The following is a 19,053-nucleotide window of genomic DNA, read 5'->3' on the forward strand; positions in this document are numbered from 1 at the left end:
ACTCCCCAAGAAAACTACTGGAACTAACAGAAAGATTCAGCAGAGCAACAGGATATAAGATAAACATACAAAAATCAGTTGGATTCCTAGACACCAATAAAGAGAACGATGAAAAGGAAATCAGGAAAACAATACCATTTATAACAGCCCCTAAGAAAATAAAATACTTAGGAATAAATCTAACCAGGGATGTAAAGGACCCATACAAAGAAAACTACAAAACTCTGCTGTAAGAAACCAAAAGAGATGTACATAAAGGAAAAAACATACCATGCTCATGGATAGGTAGACTCAACATTGTGAAAATCATAACTCTACCCATACCAAATACAATGCAATCCTGATCCAAATAACAACATCCTTTAAAGGGATGGAAAAACTTATCATTAACTTTATATGGAAAGGGAAGAAGCCTCAGATAAGTAAAGCACTATTGAAGAAAAATAAAGTAGGGGGATTCACACTACCTGACCTCAAAACCTACTATACAGCTACAGTAGTCAAAACAGCCTGGCACTGGTATAACGACAAATACACTAATCAATGGAACAGAATTGAGAACCCAGATGTAAATCCATCCACCTATGGTCACCTGATCTTTGACAAAGGCCCAAGGTCCATCGAATTGGGGGAAAGACAGCCTTTTTAATAAACAGTGCTGGCAAAACTGGACATCCATCTGCAAAAAAATGAAACAGGACCCATACCTCACATCATACACAGAAATTAACTCAAAATGGATCAAAGACCTAAATATAATGCCAAAATCTATAAAGTTCATAGAAGAAAAAATATTAATCAGCTCTATTTTTTTTTTAGAGGCCCTAATACACGGCATTAACAGGATACAAACCATAACCAACAATGCACAAACTCCAGAAAATAAACTAGATAACAGAAATCTTCTAAATATTCAACTCTTACACTCATCAAAAGACTTCCAAAAGAGTAAAAACAGAACCTACAGAATGGGAAAAAAAATTGTGGCTATTAAAAATCAGACAAAGGTCTAATCTCTAAAATCTACAGGAAAATCCAACACCTCTACAATAAAGAGACAATCCAATTAAAAAATGGGCAAAGGAAATGAACAGACACTTCACCAAAGACATTCAGATAGCCAACAGCCTCATGAGGAAATGCTCGCAATCACTAGCTATTAGAGAAATGCAAATCAAAACCACTATGAGACACCACCTCACCCTGGCATTACTGGCACAAATCAAAAAAGTAGGAAATAACAAATGTTGGAAAGGCTGGAGGGATATCTGAACTCTTAAACACTGCTGGTGGGAATGCAAAATGGTACAAACATTTTGGAAAATGTTATGGCATTTCTTTAGAAACCTAGAAATAGAAATATCATATGATCCAGCAATAAAAAAAAAAAACCCAGTGCCGTCGAGTCAACAATCAAACTCCTACAAATATATCCTAGGGAAATAAGAGCCATCAGGTGAATAGACATATGCACACCCACTGCAGCACTGTTCACAACAGCAAAAGGATGGAAACATCCTAGAGGCCCATCAACAGATGAATGGATAAACAAACTATGGTAAATACACACATTGGAATATTATGCACCTATAAAGAACAATGATGAATCTGCAAAGCATCTCATAACATGGATGAATCTGGAGGGCATTATGCTGAGTGAAATAAGTCAATCACAAAAGGGCAAATATTGTATGAGACCACTACTGTAAAAACTCATGAAAAAGTTTACACACAAAAAGAAACATCTTTGATGGTTATGAGGGAGGGGAGGGGCGGGGATGGAAAAATATAAATGGACAATAGGTAAGTGGTAACTTTGCTGAAGGGTAAGATAGTACACAATACTGGGGAAACTAGCACAACTTGTACGAGGCAAGGTCACAGAAGCTCCATAGACACATCCAAACTCCCTGAGGGACCGAACTGCCTGGCTTAGGGCTGTGGGAACCATGGTCTTGGGGAACATCTAGCTCAACTGGCATAACATCATTTATAAAGAAAATGTTCTACATTCTACATTGGTGAGTAGTGTCTGGGGTCCTAAAAGCCTGTGAGCAGCCATCTAAGATACTCCACTGGTCTTACCCCTTCTGGAGCAAGGAAGAATGAAGAAAACTAAACATAAAAGGGAAAGATGAGTCCAAAGGACTAACAGACCACATCTATCACGGCCTCCACCATTCTGAGTCCAGAACAGCTAGATGGTGCCCAGCTATCACCACCAACTGCTCTGACAGGGATCACAGTAGAGGGTCCCAGACAGAGCTGGAGAGAAATACAGAACAAAATTCTAACTACAAAAAATGGCCACACTTCCTGGCCTGACAGAGACTGGGGAAACCCTGAGACTATGGCCCCCAGACACCCTTACAGGTAAGGAATGAAGTCACTCCTGAGGTTCACCCTTCAGCCAAAGATTAGACAGGTCCAAAAAACAAAACGAGACTAAAGGGGCACACTAGCACAGGGGCAAGGACTAGAAGGCAGGGGGAGAAAGGAAAGCTGGTAATTGGGAACCCAAGTTTGAGAAGGGAGAGTGTTGACATGTCATGGGGTTAACTAATGTCATAAGACAATATGTACATTAACTGTCTAATGAGAAACTAGTTTGTTCTGTAAACTTTCATCTAAAGTACAATTTAAAAAAAAAGTGGAAGAGCAAACTCTAGAGAAGGGAGAGATTTTAATTTCCACAGATATCACAGTAAAATAGCCTAATATTCCAATTACGACAGAGAGGCACAAAGCATACACAGTGGGAGGAAAGGATGACCCACGCGAATGACCAAAATAAGGGGACAGTAACTGCCCCGAGGAAGAACAGATAACAGAATCACTTACCAAAGACTTACCAAACAGTTTTAAGCATGCTCAAAGAGCTTAAGGAAAAAGAAGTAAAGGAAATCAGAAAAATGATACAAGGACAAAATAAGAATTTCAACAAGGAAATAGAAATACTGGAGCTGAAAAGTTCAATGACATAAATGAACAATTCTCTGGAAGGGATCAATAGCAGATTGAAACTGGCAGAAGAGAGAATCAGTGACTTCAAAAACAGAGCAATTGAGATTGTTCAGTCCGAGGAGCAAAAAGAAGAAAGAGTAAATACAAATGAACATCATCGACTGAGTAATACATGCATTATGGGAGTCCCAGAAGGAGAAGAGAGAGAGAAAGGGACAGGAAGGATTTTTGAAGAAATAATAGCTAAAAACTCCCCAAATATGACAAAATGACAGAAAGTTATAGATCCAAAAAACTCAATGAACTTCAGGTAATAAAAATCCAGAAAGAATCGAACTAAGGTATATTATAATCAAACCAAGGATAAAGAGAAAAATTTGAGAGCAGTACAACAGAAGTATTACATACAAACGGTCCTCAATAAGATTAAGCACCAAAATCTCTTCCAAAACTAGGCCAGCAATAAGGTAGTGGGATGACATAGTTAAAGTGTTGAAAGAAAAGAACTTGCTGCCATGAATAATATATCTAACACATCTGTCATTCAAAAAATGAGGGAGAAATAAAGGCATTCACAGATAAACAAACCTGAGAGAATTTCTTACCACCAGGCCAGCCCTTCAAAAAATATTAAACAGTCTTCCAGAAGAAAAGGTAAGGATACTAGATAGCAACTTAAAGTTGTACATACAGGGAAAGAAAATATTTTTCATTAATGGAAACTTCTTGACAGATCAGATTTAAGGTACTTTTCATTGACAAATAAAACTGATATATCCTCCAAGCTTTACAATGACATAAGCATAGGAAAAACCCTGAAAATAAAAAATATATATGTGTATAGGTGTGTGTGTGTGTTTATAAAACAAAAAAAAAAATCCATTGCTGTTGATTCTGACTCATGTACATGTATACATAATAAATTTAATTTTAAATTACAGGGTAGTCAAAGTATAAAGATGTAATTAGCGATAACAACAATATAAAACAGAGGGCAGGGGGAATAGCATAGATATAGAGTTTTTCTATGTTACTGAAATTGACGTAGTATTAATATAAATAAGCTTGTTATAAAAATAAGATGTTAAATGTAATTAGTCCTCATGGTAACCAAAAGCTAACAAAAAATTATATACAAAAATAAAGAAGGAAAACAAATCATTGATCACATAAAAGAGAGCGAAAGACAATCTATACACAAAATAAGTCAGCGCTGGAGGAAAAGAAGGACAAAAAAGGTATATAGGACACACAAAACACAAATTAACAAAATGACAGAAGGCCTCCTTTATTGGTAATTACCATGAACATAGATGGATTAAATGTTCCAATTAACAGGTACAGAGTGGCGGAATGAATTTTAAAAAATATGACTCATCTATCTGTATGCTGTCTACAAGATCTTGTATCTACCATACTCACAGTGACATAAATAAGTTGAAAGTGAAATGATGAGAAAAAAAAATTCCACGCAATAGTAATGAAGACAGCAGATGTGGCAATTTTAATATCAGACGAAATAGACTTTAAGTCAAATTATATTATAAGAGATAAAGAAGGGCAAGGAATAATGATATAAGAGTAAATCCATTAAGAAGATATAACAATAATAACTAATTATGCAATTAATGTAAGAGTACCAAAATTTATAAGGCAAACTAAAAAATGGAATGGAGACATACACAAATCTAAAACAATAGCTGGAGATTTTCAATATTGGATTAAACAAGTAGAAAGAAGATCGATAAAGAAATTACAGGAGATGGGGGAGGCAAGATGGGGGTATAGACAGATGCTTCCAGCGAGCCCTCTTTACAACAAAGACCTGAAAAAATAAGTGAAACGAGTATATTTGTGACAAACGCGGAGCCCTGAGCTTCAGACGCAAGCTTAAAAAACGAACTCAGGGGCCGGGAGACGAAGAGACCTTACAGAAGCAGAGAGGAGTTACTGGACATGAATCGCAGGGAGCCCTCAGGCACCATTCCTGAAGCAACAGCAGCGGCAGCGCGCTGGTACTAGGGTTCAGACGCAGTTTCCTTAGGGAGAAGCAGCCAGCCACACAGCCTACTCACACCTCCTAAACCTGAGAAGAATGGCACTCTCGGCAAAAGCAAGCTTCAGCAGATCATTTCCCTGGGCCTGAAATAGGCCCTGTTGAGCACCTACAGCAATCCTCCCAGCCTTGGGGAAGGAAAAAATTTACAATTGGTGGAAAAGAAAATTTGCTACCTCCACTAACTAGGGGAGCTGAGGACAGAAGCGGCTCCTGTCCAGGCATAAACCGTCCATGGACGCTGACAAACTTTCCCTTCTGCATGGACCTCTGTGGGCGTATTTCGAGACAATAGACCCTTGATGGCAAATTCCAACCATTTCAGCTGTGCAGTGGAGAGGTGGGTGTTTGATGTTTGACTTTGGTTTCCCAATTAAACAAGGTCCTCACCGACCCACATCAGGAACCTAAGGACTGGTAGCTCCACTCAGGCCACCCAGCCACCCACGACAGGGGTCCAAAGATAACTGGTAACTCCCAGTCCTTATGACCAAAAACTTGGGGTGCCCATGGTCCCTCTGCAGAACCCACCCACCAGGATGCTCTAGGGAACAGAGACGCATTTTCTTCAGACACCTGGGGGTCAGTTCTCAGCGCCCTGCCTTATTCAGAGTGTGACCCCCTGTTACAATCAAATACCAGTATACATGCCAATCACCCCTGCCCCTCTAAGACTGTAGGACAGAGCCTGTACCACACACTTAATATCACCTACCTGGAAATCTGAGCTGAATTCATACAAGAAAACTGAATGGAATCCTAGGCTGATATACCTGATAGCAGCTCTAGCCAGCTGGCGGCAGGACACCAGAGCTCCAAACGTGAAAATAATCAAACTAGATCACTCAAGCAACACATACGGGTATAACAAAACAAAATAAGGCAAGCAGCTACGACACAGTAAGCAAGCATAAACTAATACAATAACTTATAGATGGCTCAGAGACGACAGTCAATATCAAGTCAAATAAAGAAACATACCATGATACCTCAACAGGTTCTCAAAACAAAGAATCCAGGGAGCTTCTAGATCAAAGTGCATTCCTGGAATTATCAGATGCAGAATACAAAAGTTTAATATACAGAACCCTTCAAGATATCACGAAGGAAATGAGGCAATACGTAGACGAGCCAAGGAACACACAGATAAAGCAACTGAAAAAGTCAGAAAGATTATTCAGGAACATAATGAAAAGTTTAATAAGTTCGAAAAATCCATAGCAATCAGAAATTCAGAAGATTAACAACAAAATTACAGAATTAGATAACAATAGAAAGTCAGAGGAGCAGAACTGAGCAAGTAGAAGCTAGAATTTCTGAACTTGAAGACAAATCACTTCGCACTAATATATTTGAAGAAAAATCAGATAAAAGAATTTAAAAAAATGAAGAAACCTTAAGAATCATGTGGGACTCTATCAAGAGAAATAACCCACGAGTGATTGGAGTACCACAACAGGGAGGGATAACAGAAAATACACGGAAAACTGTTGAAGATTTTTTGGCAGAAAACTTCCCTGACATTGTGAAATGTCAGAAGATTTATCCAAGATGCTCATCAAACTCCACATAAGGTAGATCTGAAAAGAAAGTCACCAAGACATATTATAATCAACCTTCCCAAAACCAAAGATAAAGAGACAATTATAAGAGCAGTGAAGGATAAACAAAAAGTCACCTACACCTACAATAGAGAGCCAAAAAGAATAAACTCGGACTACTCAGCAGAAACAATGCACGCAAGAAGGCAAAGGGATAACATATTTAAAAAATTGAAGGAAAAAAATTGCCTGCCAAGAATCATAAATCTCCATCAAAACTGTCTCTGAAATATGAAGGTAAAATTAAGACATTTTCAGATAAATACAAGTTGAGGGAATTCGTAAAAAGCAAGCCAAAACTACAAGAAATACTAAAGGGAGTTCTTTGGTTAGAAAACCAATAATATCAGGTATCAACCCAAGACTAGAACACTGGGCAGAGCAACCAGAAGTCAACCCAGACAGGGGAATCGAAAAAACAAAAAAAAAAGGAAGATTAAAAAAAAAAAAGCCCAACACAGGGTAACGGCGATGTTATTATTTAAAAGATGACAGGTTTAAGAAATGTAATCATACACCTTCCATATGGAGAGGAAGACATGGCGAAACAAACAAAAGTTAGTTATAAATTTAGAAAAATAAGGGTAAATAATAAGGTAACCACAAAGAAGACAAACTATCCTACCCATCAAAATAAAATACAAGGGAAAAATACAGACTCAGCAGAAACAAAATCAACAACAAATATGAGGAAAGGACAATATATAAAGAAAATCTACTCAGCACATAAAATCAAGTGGGAAAAACAAGCTGCCAACACACAAAAAAAGACATCAAAATGATAGCACTAAATTCATACCTATCCATAATTACCCTGAATGTAAATGGACTAAATGCAGCAACAAAGACACAGAGAGTGGCAGAATGGATTAAAAAACACGATCTGTTTATATGCTGCCTACAAGAGACACACCTAAGACTTAGAGACACAAACAAACTAAAACTCAAAGGATGGAAAAAAATATATCAAGCAAACAACAATTGAAAAAGAGCAGGAGTGGCAATATTAATTTCTGACAAAATAGACTTTCAAGTTAAATCCATCTGAAAGGATAAGGAAGGACACTATATAATGATTAAAGGGACAATACACCAAAAAGATATAACCATATTAAATATTTATGCACCCAATCAGAGGGCTGCAAGATACATAAAACTCTATCAGCGTTAAAAAGTGAGGTAGACAGCTCCACAATAATAGTAGGAGACTTCAACACACCACTTTCAGCGAAGGACACGACATCCAGAAAGAAGCTCAATAAAGACACGGGTTATATAAATGCTACAATCAACCAACTTGACCTCATAGACATATACAGAACACTCCACCCAACAGCAACCAACTATGCTTTCTTTTCTAGTGCACATGGAACATTCTCTAGAATAGACCACATATTAGGTCATAAAGCAAGCCTTAGCAGAATACAAAACATTGAAATATTACAAAGCATCTTCTCTGACCACAAGGCCATAAATGTGGAAATCAATAACAGGAAAAGCAGGGAAAAGAAATGAAACACTTGGAAACGAACAATACCCTGCTCAAAAAAGACTTCATTATACAAGACATTAAGGATACAATAAGGAAATTCAGAGAATCTAATGAGAGTGAAAATACTTCCTATCAGAACCTTTGGGACACAGCAAAAGTGGTCTCAGAGGCCAATTTATATAAATAAATGCACACATTCAAAAAGAAGAAAGAGCCAAAATCAAAGAATTATTCCTACAACTTGAACAAATAGAAAGAGAGCAACAAAAGAAAGCCACAGGTACTAGAAGAAAACAAATAATAAAAATTAGAGCTGAACTAACTGAAATAGAAAGCACAAAAACAATTGAAAGAATTAACAAGACCAAAAGCTGGTTTTTTTAAAAACTGAACAAAATTGATAAACCACTGGCCATACTGACAAAAGAAAAGCAGGAGAGGACGCAAATAACCCGAATAAGAAAGGAGAGGGGCGATACTACAACAGACCCAACTGAAATGAAACGAATCATATCAGATTACTATGAAAAACTATACTCAAATTTGAAAACCTAGAAGAAACGGATGAATTCCTAGAAATACACTAGCTACCTAAACTAACACAAACAGAGGTAGAACAACTAAATAGTCCCATAACAAAAGAAGAGATTGAAAAGGTAATCAAAAAACTCCCAACAAAAAAAAAGCCCTGGTCCGGATGGCTTCACTGCAGAGTTCTACCAAACTTTCAGAGAAGAGTTAACACCACTACTACTAAAGGTATTTCAGGGCATAGAAAAGGATGGAATACTACCTAACTCATTCTATGACACCACCATATCCCTGATACCAAAACCAGGTAAAGACACCACAAGAAAAGAAAATTATAGACCTGTATCTCTCATGAATGTACATGGAAAAATCCTGAACAAAATTCTAGCCAATAGAGTTCAACGACATATCAAAAAAATAATTCACCATGACCAAGTGGGACTCATACCAGGTATGCAGGAATGGTTCAACATTAGAAAAACAATTAATTGTAATCCACCACATACATAAAAAAAAAAAGACAAGAATCGCATGACTTTATCAATTGATGCAGAAAAGGCATTTGACAGTTCAACACCCATTCATGATAAAAACTCTCAGCAATATAAGAATAGAAGGAAAATTCCTCAACCTAATAAACAACATTTATACAAAGCCAATAGCCAACATCACCCTAAATGGAGACAGCCTGGAAGCATTCCCATTGAGATCGGGTACCAGACAAGGATGCCCTTTATCACCGCTCTTATTCAAATTGTGTTGGAGGTCCTAGCCAGAGCAATTAGGCTAGATAAAGAAATAAAGTGCATCCATATTGGCAAGGAAGAAGTTAAAGTATCTCTATTTGCAGATGACGTGATCTTATACACAGAAAACCCTATGGAATCTTCCAGAAAACTACTGAAACTAATAGAAGAGTTCAGCAGACTATCAGGATACAAGATAAACATACAAAAATCCATTGGATTTCTCTACACCAACAAAAAGAACATCGAAGAGGAAATCACCAAATCAATGCCATGTACAGTAGCCCCCAAGAAGATAAAATACTTAGGAATAAATCTTACCAGAGATGTAAAAGACTTATACAAAGAAAACTACAGTACACTTCTGCAAGAAACCAAATGAGGCTTAGGTAAGTGGAAGAACATACCTTGCTCCTGGATCGGAAGACTTAACTTTATAAAAATGTCTACTCTACCAAAAGCAATCTATACATTTAATGCAATTCTGATCCAAATCCCAACGACATTCTTTAATGAGATGGAGAATCAAGTCACCAACTTCATAGGCAAGGGAAAGAGGCCCCGGATAAATAAGGCATTACTGAAAAAGAAGAACAAAGTGGGAGACCTTACTTTACCTGATTTTAGAACCTATTATACCACCACAGTAGTCAAAACAGCCTGGTACTGGTACAAGAACAGATACATAGACTAATGGAACAGAATTGAGAATCCAGGCATAAATCCATCCACATACGAGCAGCTGATATTTGACAAAGGCCCCAAAACAGTTAAATGTGGAAAAGACAATCTTTTTAAAAAATGGTGCTGGCATATGGATATCCATCTGCAAAAAAAAGAAACAAGTCCCATACCTCACTCCATGCACAAAAACAAGCTCGAAATGGATTAAAGGCCTAAATATAAAATCTAGAACGATAGAGATCATGGAAGAAAAAATAGGCACATTAGGAGCCCTAATACATGGCATAAACAGTATACAAAACATTATTAAGAATGTAGAAGAAAAACTAGATAACCGGGAGCTCCTAAAAATCAAACACCTATGTGCATCCAAAGACTTCACTGAAACAGTAAAAAGACTACCTACAGACTGAGAAAAATTTTTACCTATGACATTTCCGATCAGTGCCTGATCTCTAAAATCTACAGGATACTGCAAAAACTCAACTACAAAAAGACAAATAACCCAATTAAAAAATGGGCAAAAGATATGAATAGACACTTCACTAAAGAAGACATTCAGGGAGCTAACAGATTCATGAGCAAATGTTCACGATCATTAGACATATGAAGATCAAAACTACAATGAGATTTCATCTCACTCCAACGAGGCTGGCATTAATCCAAAAAACACCAAATAATAAATGCTGGAGAGGCTGTGGAGAGACTGGAACACTTATACAGTGCTGGTGGGAATGTCAAATGGTACAACTACTTTGGAAATCGATTTGGCACTTCCTTAAAAAGCTAAAAATAGAACTACCATACGATCCAGCAATCCCACTCCTTAGGATATAGCCTAGAGAAATAAGAGCCTTTACATGAACATATGTATATATATGCACACCCATGTTTACTGCAGCACTGTTTACAATAGCAAAAACATGGAAGCAACCAAGGTGCCCATCAACAGATGACTGGATAAATAAATTATGGTATATTCACACAATGGAGTAATACACATCGATAAAGAACAGTGAGGAATCTGTGAAACATTTCATAACATGGAGGAACCTGGAAGGCATTACGCTGAGTGAAATTAGTCAGTTGCAGAAGGACAAATATTGTATAAGACCACTATTATAAGAACTTGAGAAACAGTTTAAACTGAGAAGAAAACATTCTTTTGTGGTTACGAGAGGGGAGAGGGAGGGAGAGTGGGAGAGGGGTATTCAACAGTTAGATAGTAGATAAGAACTACTTTAGGTGAACACAATTCAGGGGAGGTCAGCACAACTGGACTAAACCAAAAGCAAAGAAGTTTCCTGAATAAACTGAATGCTTTGAAGGCCAGTGCATCGGGGCAGGGGGTTAGGGACTATGGTTTCAGGGAACATCTAAGTCAACTGGCATAATAAAATCTATTAAGAAAACATTCTGCATCCCACTTTGAAGAGTGGTGTCTTGGGTCTTAAACACTAGCAAGCAGCCATCTAAGATGCATCAATTGGTCTCAACCCACCTGATCAAAGGAGAATGAAGAACACCAAGGACACAAGGCAATTACCAGCCCAAGAGACAGAAACGGCCACATGAAGCAGAGACTAGATCATCCTGAGACCAGAAGAACTAGATGGTGCCCAGCTACAAGTGATGACTGCCCTGACAGGGAACACAACAGAGAACCCCTGAGGGAGAAGGAGAGCAGTGGGATGCAGACGCCAAATTCTCATAAAAACACCAGACTTGATGGTCTGACCGACACTAGAAGGGCCCTGGTGGTCATGGCCTCCAGACCTTCTCTTGGCCCAGGAGAGAAACCACACCCGAAACCAACTCATCAGACATGGATTAGACAGGACAATGGGTTGGAGAGAGATGCTGATGAGGATTGTGCTACTTGCATCAGGTGGACAGCTGAGACTATGTTGGCATCTCCTGCCTGGAGGGGAGATAAGAGGGTAGAGGGGGTTAGAAACTGACGAAATGGACACGAAAAGAGAGAATGGAGGGAGAGAGCAGGCTCTCTCATTAAGGGGAGAGGACTTTGGAGTATGTAGCACGGTGTATATAAGTTTTTGTGTGAGAGACTGAACTGATTGGTAAACTTTCACTTAAAGAACAATAAAAATTATAAAAATAAAGAAAAAAGAAATTAGAAGAACTGAAAAACACTATAACCAACTATACCTAACAGACATATGTAAAACACTCCACCCAACACAGTATACATTCTTCCCAGCACACGTGGATCACTCCCCAGGATAGATCATATCTTAGGAAACAAAGCAAGGTTCAATAAATTTTTAAAGAATTGAAATCAAACAAAGTATCTTTTCCAATCACAACAGAATAAAATTAGAAATTAATAACAGAAAGAAAGCTGGTAAGTACACAAATATGAAGAAACTAAATAGCACAGTATTAAATAGCCAATGGATCAAAGAAGAAATCAAGAGAGCAGTCAAAAAATATTTAGAGTTGAACAAGAATGAAAACACAACATACCAAAATCTACAGGATGCAGCAAAGGCAAAACTCAGGGAAATTTATAGCAATAAATGCCTACATTAAAAAGGAACAAAAATCCCAAATTAACAGCCTACCTCTACAACTACAGGAATGAGAAAAGGAAGAACAAAGTAAGCCAAAAGCTACCAGAAAAAAAATAATAAAGACCAGAGCTGAAATAGATGAAATAATGAATAGAAAACAGTAGAGAAAATAACAAAACCAGAAGTTGGTTTTTTAAAAGATCAATAAAATCGACAAACCTTTGGCTAGACTGACAAAGAAAAGAGGAAATGCAAGTATCTAAAACTAGAAACAAATGCAAGGATATTACAACTGACCCTACAGAAATAAAAAGGGAATACTATGAACAGCTGTAGGCCAACAAATTAGAAAACTTAGAGGAAATGGACAAATTATTTTGAAACACATAAACTCCCTACATTGACTCAAGAAGAAATAGTGGATCTCAACAGACCCACACAAGGTGAAGAGATTGAGTCAGTAAAGCAAAAACCTCCCAACAAATCTAAGTCTTGGACCAGATGATTTCACTGGGAAATCCTACCAAACATTTACAGAAGTGACTCCGATCCTGCTTAAACTTTTCCCAAAAACAGAAGAGAAGGGAACACTTCCTGGCTCATTCTATGAGGCAAGAATTACCCTGATACCAAAGCCAAAAAAAAGACACCAAAAGAAAACTATAGACCAATATCCCTAATGAGCAGAAACCCAAAAATACTCAACAAAATACTAGCAAACTGCATCCAAAAACATATTAAACGCATTATACAACATGATCAAGTGGGATTTTCCCCAAGAATGCAAGGGTGGTTCAACATTAGAAAATCAGTTGATATAATATACCACATTAATAGAACAAAGGAAAAGAAAGAAGCACATGATCATCCCAGTCAATGCAGAAAAGGTATTTGACAAAGTTCAACACCCTTTCATAATAAAAACAAACAGGAATAGAAAAGAAATTCCTCAGTGTAATAAAGGGCATTTATGAAAAACCTATAGCTAACATCCATACTCAAAGGAGAAAAACAGAGCTTTCGCATTAAGATCAAGAACAAGACAAGGATGTTCACACTCACCACTGCTATTCAACATTATTCTGGAATCCCAGCCAGAAAAATTAAGCAAGGAAAAAAAAAAGTATCCACACTGGGAAGAAGGAAGTAAAAGTATCCCTTTTCCCAGACAACATGATTCCATATACAAAAAACTCCAAAGAGTCCACAAGAAAGCTATTAGAACTAATAAATGAATTCAACAAAGTGGCAGTGAACAAGGTCAACACAGAAAAATCAGTGGTGTTTCTATACATCAGCAATGATCAAGTGAAAAAAGATATTAAGGAAATACTACCATTTACAATAGCACATAAAAGAATAAAGTACGGGTAATTCCTGACTTACAGTGGGGTTCTATTCCTGCAACTCCGTTGTAAGTGGGTTCTGAAATAAGTTGAATACATCATTTGTTTTAGTTTTCATTATTATTGCCTTTTATTATCAGTATCTTTACAAATCCAATCTTGGTCTTATAGAAGTTATATTTCAATACACACACATAAAAAAATAGAGATATCATAAAAATTTACCCTAATGATGAAGATTTGGACAACATTGGCATTTTTTCAGTTTCGGTAATAACTCCACTTTTGGAAGGTTCTGTATCATCTGGATTATCCCTGGAAATGGGGGTGAGGTTTCTAGTCATTAAATTAGTGTTGTGTGTATGGTCCTTTTCCTTTTTTCCTCATACAGTTCACAGTAACACCTCACTGTTTCTCAAGTCTGCCTATCAACTTTAGCAAAACAATCAGTGATTGGGTCCATGTTTTCAAGCAACTAAAGCCTCTGATTTAGTTTTGAAAAAACTTCAGCTAATCCTTTCATTGTAAAATTTTTTGACAACTTCTCTCCTTCTTCATCATTATTTCTTTCTTCTTTCTTTCCTCTTCAAAGTTCATTAAGTCCTGATCTGTCAATTCCCCATCTTCATGATCTATGAGCTATTCCACATTGGCAATATCGAGTCTAAATTCAGTGTTCTTGCCATAGGGATGATTTTTCCACCGATCTCTTCCATCATGTTATCCTGATGCTTCTTATGGTACAAAACACTGAATAAGACCATACCATAGAATTGGTCTACAATGAAGCCAGCATCAGCGTCGTAACAATGAAGTCAAAGTTGTAACAGCTGTCAGGCACATGTCAGCTCAGTTGTTGCGTGTTGTTAGAGTTGAACATTGCCCAACTTTCTGTTACAACTCCTGACACTGACTTCACTGTAGACTGGGTCATAACCTGCTACACAGCAGTGTTTTGAACAGTAAACGATAAAACTGAACATCTGTGAGTGAACACCTGAGGATGATAAATAACATCAGCAAATTATGTGCTGCAACGTTGTGCGTAGTCTATATTACTAACAATAAAAACCCATAAGATGTACCAAAAGAAAAAAACAGTTTTAAGTGCAGTTCATCCTAACTTGAATACGTCATAAGTTGGGGACTACCTGTACCTAGGAATAAATTTAACCAGGAAGGTTATACACAAAAAATTATAAAACATTACTAAAAGAAATTAAAGAAGACCTACATAAATGGAAGGCCATTTCATGTTAATGGATTGGAAGGTTTAATATCCTTAAGGCATCAATACTACTCAAAAAAAGCAATCTATAAATTCAATGCAATCGGAATTCCAACAGCCTTCTTCACAGAAATGGCAGACCCAATCCTCAAATTTATATGAAAGAGCAAGGAACTCTGAAAAGCTGAAGTAATCTTGAAGAATAATAAAGTAGGAGGACTCATGCTTCCTGATTTCTAAACATACTATAAAACCACAATAATAAAAACATCCTGGGACTGGTATAATAACAGATATGTAGACCAACGGAATAAAATTGATAGTCTGGAAATAAACCCATGTATCTGTGGTCGACTCATTTTCTATGAGGGTGGTAAGTCCATTTGATGGGGAAGGAAGAATCTCTTCAAATAACTGCTGGGAAACTTCAATTTCCATATGCAGAAGAATGAATCAGGATCTATGCCTCACACCATATACAAAAAACAATTCAAAATGGATCAAGGACGTAAATGCAAAAACTAAAACCATACAATTCTTAGAAAAAAACATAGAAGTGTGGGTGCAGGGCTTAGTTTTCAATGATAACAGAAGCATGAGCAACAAAAGATAACATAGATAAATGGGACCTCATAAAATTAAATACTTCTGTTCAAGTGCTCCTTGGAAACCGTATGGGGAAGTTCTACTCTGTCCTATAGGGGTGCTATGAGTCAGAATCCACTCAACAGCAACAGGTTTGGGGTTTTTTTGTTTGTTTTCTGTTTTTTAATTTTTATTGTGCTTTAAGTCAAAGTTTACAAATCAAGTCAGTCTCTCATAGAAAAACTCATATACACCTTGCTATATATATACCTAGGTGCTTTCCCCCTAATGAGACAGCACACTCCTTCTCTCCACTCTCTATTTTCATGTCCATTCTGTCAGCTTCTGACTCCCTCTGCGTTCTCATCTTCCCTCCAGACAGAAATTACCCATATAGTCTCATGTTTCTACTTGATCCAAAAAGCTCACTCCTCACCAGTATCATTTTTTATCCCATAGTCCAGTCCAATCCCTGTCTGAAGAGTTGGCTTTGGGAATGGTTCCTGTCTTGGGCTAACAGAAGTCTGGGGCTCATGACCTCTGGGGTTGGTTTTGGCTTTTTGTTTGTCAAAGGACTTTACCAAAGACTGAAGACACAGCCTACGGATTGGTAAAAATTTAGGGGACCATAAATCTGACAAAGGCCTAATATCCAAAATACCAAAAAAAAAAAACGACTATAACTTAAGAACAAAATGGCAAACGATACAATCAAAATATGGGTAAAGGCTTTAGTAGACATTTCACCAAAGAGGATATTCAAATGGTCAATAAGCACACGAAAAGATGCTCAATGTCATTAGCCATTAACCAAAATAGAGATGCCAATCAAAACCGCAGTGAGATACCACCTCACTCCCATTAGTATGGCAATGATCAAAAAAAAAAAAAAACAAAAAAGCAAGAGGTGTTGGTGAGGTTGTGGAGAAACTGGAATCCTCATCCACTGCTAGTGGGAATATAAAATGGTACAACAACTGTTTGGCAGTTCCTGAAAAAGTTGAACAGAGAATTACGATATAACCCATTAATGCTAATCCTAGGCACATACCCAGCAGAAACAAATGCAGGAACACAAACAGAAACCTGTACACCAAAGTTCATTGTAGCACTTTTCACAATAGTGAAAAGGTGGAAACAACCGAAATGTCCATCAACAGATGAATGGATGAACAAAATGTGGCATATAGATACAATGGAATATTACTCAGCCGTAAAGAGAAACGAAGTCCTGATACATGCCACAATGTGGATGAACCTCAAGAACTGAGCGAAATAAGTCAGTCACAAAAGGACATATATTGTATGATCTCACTTATATTTAATAAGCAAACATATAGAAACCAGAAATTATTAGTGGTTACCAGAGGTGGGAGGAAGGGCCAAAGGAAAAGTTATTGCTTACGGGCAGTGAGTTTATGTTAACAATGGTGAATAAACTGGTGAAAGATAGCAAAAATGCTTGCAAAACTTGAAGAATGTAATCAATGTGACTAAATTAAAAAAAATTACACAGGTAGAAATTGTTGAATTGGCCTATGTTTTGTCATGCATATTTTCACCTCAATAAAAAGAACTACTAAATGAATAACAAAAAGTAATTATGGCCAAAAGAACAAACACACAGATATCAATCTTACCGCTTGTAATTTTTCAGATGCTAATTCGGTTGCTTCAGGTGTAAAATTTTCTCTTAGCAGAAATCCTTGTTTCTTCAGCTCTTCAATATAATTTTCATAGTACTCACTTGCATCTGCAGAAGTTTTCTTTCCAGAGAATTGTCTTCTAGTCTGTAAATTACAGTATATCTCAAAGTGTCAGGATATGAATGCACAGTAACTTATTAACATGCAATCTTTACTGAACACCCACTATGTACCATGGGAGAACAGAAACATAAACAAGGCATTAATCCCTGCCAGGAAGGAGTTAGAAACTAGTTTTTTTTCAAATAATTATTTAAGCCTTTAATTCTTCAAAAAACATCTTAAAATCTGGAAGTGTGGGGTGTGGGGAGGTTGAGCAAGCACAATAGCAGAAGAGAGGCACTTGATGCACTGGAGTCACTCAAACTTTCATTCAGAGCCCACATGTTCTCGCTTCACATAGCATTCTAGTAGGCTTTGAAGTCTTGTCTCTCTAGCTTTTTTGAAATGGAAAAAACAAATCAGAGAAGGGGAAGAAAAATACTTCAAAAAGGAGGTATTGTTGAAAAAAAAAAAGAATGGATAGCAAGGAAAAGGCAGGAAGGGTGTTAGAACATGCACAGCACTCTTGAAGGCATGGAGTAAAAGGTTCTCTGGAAAGGCACAGACAACCCACATCTCTGTCCTTCCTCGTTCCAGCCTGCCTAGAGACATGGCATGATCCTTGGAAATCCCTGCCCTTGCGTGGCTCTGAGTGTGCAGCCCAAGAGATGCTGTGACAGGCCGCTCCTGATCTCCAACACCGAGTGAAGGCAGCCTCCACAGCTCAGGACTACACTGTGGTCAAATTTCTCCGTTAAGAAAGTAGAGTGAATGTAATTTTGAAAGATTTCCATTAAAATGGTTTAATAAAGGAAAAGGGCAAGCTAGAAAACCCTTGTATGCAGAATACTCCTCACTGCTGGTCAGGTGAGGATTATTTCCTTCAAGGTGCACAGACTTCTCTTCCCAGGGAGCCTGGCTGACCCAGGGAGCACCGCACTCAAGTTCTGAGACACCAAGAGCTCTGTTACGTTAAGCAGGAAGGGGCGTGATGGCTTTGCACAGCTTACAGTTTTCTTTTTAAATGAAGAAAAAATTATAATACACTCTATATCCAATCGACTCAACGGCACTAGGTTTTTATCCTATCACGGTTTTTAACTTGACTTTTATTTACTTTTTGCCCAAGCAACTAAATGTTCCACAAAATATAGTATACATTTTTAGGTAAAAGGTTAACAGAACACTTTCTCTCTCGCACAAATGTGACCTTAGATTAACTCTCTAGCTCTATTCCAATAGAAACCTGATAAAGGTAGAATGTTGGCTATAAAATTAGGCAAAAATACTTAGGTGATAATGACCGCTGGTTGGTAAACTGTATCTGGACAATGAATGGACTATAAACACCTGGTGGGGAGCCTTAACTGTGGGTTTCCCTGAGAGCAATGACTCTTATAACTGGACATGTCCCTTGAGCGCATCTTGAATCCATGCCAATATTACAAGAGATACTGGCTCCTGTGGGGTAGAGCTTCTAAGCTCTCCTGGAACCTGTACCAACCTGATGTGAGTCTCCTTCCCCTCCACCTGGGCTG

At 37.5% G+C, this 19,053-nt stretch overlaps 1 protein-coding gene across 4 annotated transcripts in view; it reads right to left on the bottom strand.

The window, feature by feature from the left end:
* PARP4 (poly(ADP-ribose) polymerase family member 4) overlaps positions 1 to 19,053 on the bottom strand; it is a 267,433-nt gene that overhangs the window by 147,111 nt on the left and 101,269 nt on the right. For all 4 annotated transcript variants that reach the window (XM_049867551.1, XM_049867549.1, XM_049867548.1 and 1 more), the window contains one exon: positions 17,408 to 17,557. In XM_049867551.1, coding sequence (XP_049723508.1) covers positions 17,408 to 17,557 — 150 coding nt within the window. The remainder of the gene's footprint in view (positions 1 to 17,407; positions 17,558 to 19,053) is intronic.

This window comes from Elephas maximus, chromosome 23 (assembly GCF_024166365.1).
Source record: "Elephas maximus indicus isolate mEleMax1 chromosome 23, mEleMax1 primary haplotype, whole genome shotgun sequence".
NCBI classification, from domain to species: Eukaryota; Metazoa; Chordata; class Mammalia; order Proboscidea; family Elephantidae; genus Elephas; species Elephas maximus.